The sequence below is a fragment of the Solanum lycopersicum genome, chromosome 10 (assembly GCF_036512215.1).
Source record: "Solanum lycopersicum chromosome 10, SLM_r2.1".
In the NCBI taxonomy this organism is placed as follows: Eukaryota; Viridiplantae; Streptophyta; class Magnoliopsida; order Solanales; family Solanaceae; genus Solanum; species Solanum lycopersicum.
Window position 1 is genome coordinate 4,898,648 of NC_090809.1, and position 1,749 is coordinate 4,900,396.

General features: G+C 28.4%; 1 protein-coding gene across 1 annotated transcript; it reads left to right on the plus strand.

Annotated features, from left to right (window-relative positions):
• The first annotated feature begins 914 nt into the window (after nt 1-914).
• On the plus strand, nt 915-1,418 carry LOC101243747 (agamous-like MADS-box protein AGL62). The gene has a single exon (XM_004248384.1). It carries the CDS (start codon nt 915-917, stop codon nt 1,416-1,418), a length of 504 nt encoding a protein of 167 aa, XP_004248432.1.
• The last annotated feature ends 331 nt before the right edge of the window (nt 1,419-1,749 follow it).

Consider the following 1,749-nt stretch of genomic DNA (forward strand, 5'->3'; position numbering starts at 1 on the left):
AATTTATATTTTATAATTTTGTTAAATGATTGGTAATTGAAGAATTGCCCTGTCAATATGTGAGATTGTGATTGGTGCCATCAAGATGTGAATTTTTGGTTTATGAGAAAATATACTTCCTAATTAATAAGCATATCACTATAATTGTTTTTTTCCTATTAATTTTATTGACTTTTACAAATTGGAAATCTAATCAATAAATGAAGATTTAGATAATCTACTATATTTCTATTCTAAAGATGAAAATTAAGGCAATATTCACAAGTTATGCATAATTGCACTCATCTCCATCTAGCTTTAAAATTATATTGGAGTCCCCCCTAATGAAAATCTTATTGCAATCACCTCTCTTTAGAATATGATTGATGGAAAAGGAAGAGTCAAATCTCTTAATATATAAAATTTCTTCTCAAACTAAAAAACAATAACATTGCCAAAAAAAAAAAAAATTTCAAAGTGATTGATAATTATTTATATGGAATACCAAAGCTTTATGTTTATTTTTGTAATTCAATTATATATAATGACTGACTTAGTTTAGTATGATTTTCCGCTTATTTAATATGAATAGTTTTCATAGACAAATTTATTTCTCTTAGAAATTAATAGAATATATAACATTATGTATGATGATTTATATTAGTAAGGATAATGTATATATTTTTTTAAAAAATTCAACATTTTCGATTTTTTTTTTGAAAAAATAGAGAGGAGGTAACTTTATGTTATCAAACTATAAGGGGGATTTTTGTAAATAGTAAATATTTAACTACCTAGAGTAAATTCTAGAACCTGAAAGTCGAATGACGGAGGGAAATCACTATAAATTTGAAGGTTTGGGTAGAACATATATTCATTCTGGTTCAAGTTTTTTGTAAACATCAGGCAAGAAATTGTTGTGTTTTCCCATCTCCATGGAATCAAAGAATTCCAATGTTGATTCAGCAGTTGCAAAAGATAAACGTGCTGAGGGTGGTAAAATCTTAAAGATGCAAAAAGCTTTGTTCAAAAAAGCAAGCGACCTTTCAATTTTGTGTGGTATTCAGGTCGCCATCATCATCCTCTTCATCAACCGTCAACCAATTGTATTTGGGAAGCCTGATGCAGAATTGGTTATTCACCAATTTATTGAGGCCAACCATCCAACCGCACCTCGATTTTATATGAAGATGAAAAAGAAGGAAGAAGAAAATAAGAAGAAAGGAAAATCCGTTGAAGATGATATACAATCACAAGATTTTGAGTCTCCTTATTTGGAAAGTCTTTTAAAGTTGTACGAAGGGCTCAGAGAATTTGAAAATCAATTGACTAAAGAGATGGATCTCAAACAATTGAATCAAGAGATTGAAAAGCACAAAGATCCAAAATTAATGAATGTGGCTAGTTCTTCGACTTTACCAACTAATTTTAATCTATAGACTGAAGCTGAATATATCATAAGTAATGAAATTATTAAGTAATAAATGTTTGATTTTTGTATCAACCTATCAATCATCTTGATTAATAGAACTTTATTATTTGAAATGATGTCTTTTCATGGATTTATTATATATTTTATTACTTGTAGGGATGGGTGACATGATCCCCGGGGGATTCGAATTCGTTTCAAAGAAGAAACCTAAAAACTAAAAGTTTGAAAACTTCTTATTGACTGATATAGCCTAGGCTAGTTATTATTCGAACTCACACAATGAACGTGAAAGAATTAGAAACAATTCTTATTGATCAATAAACTAATCAGATTACATT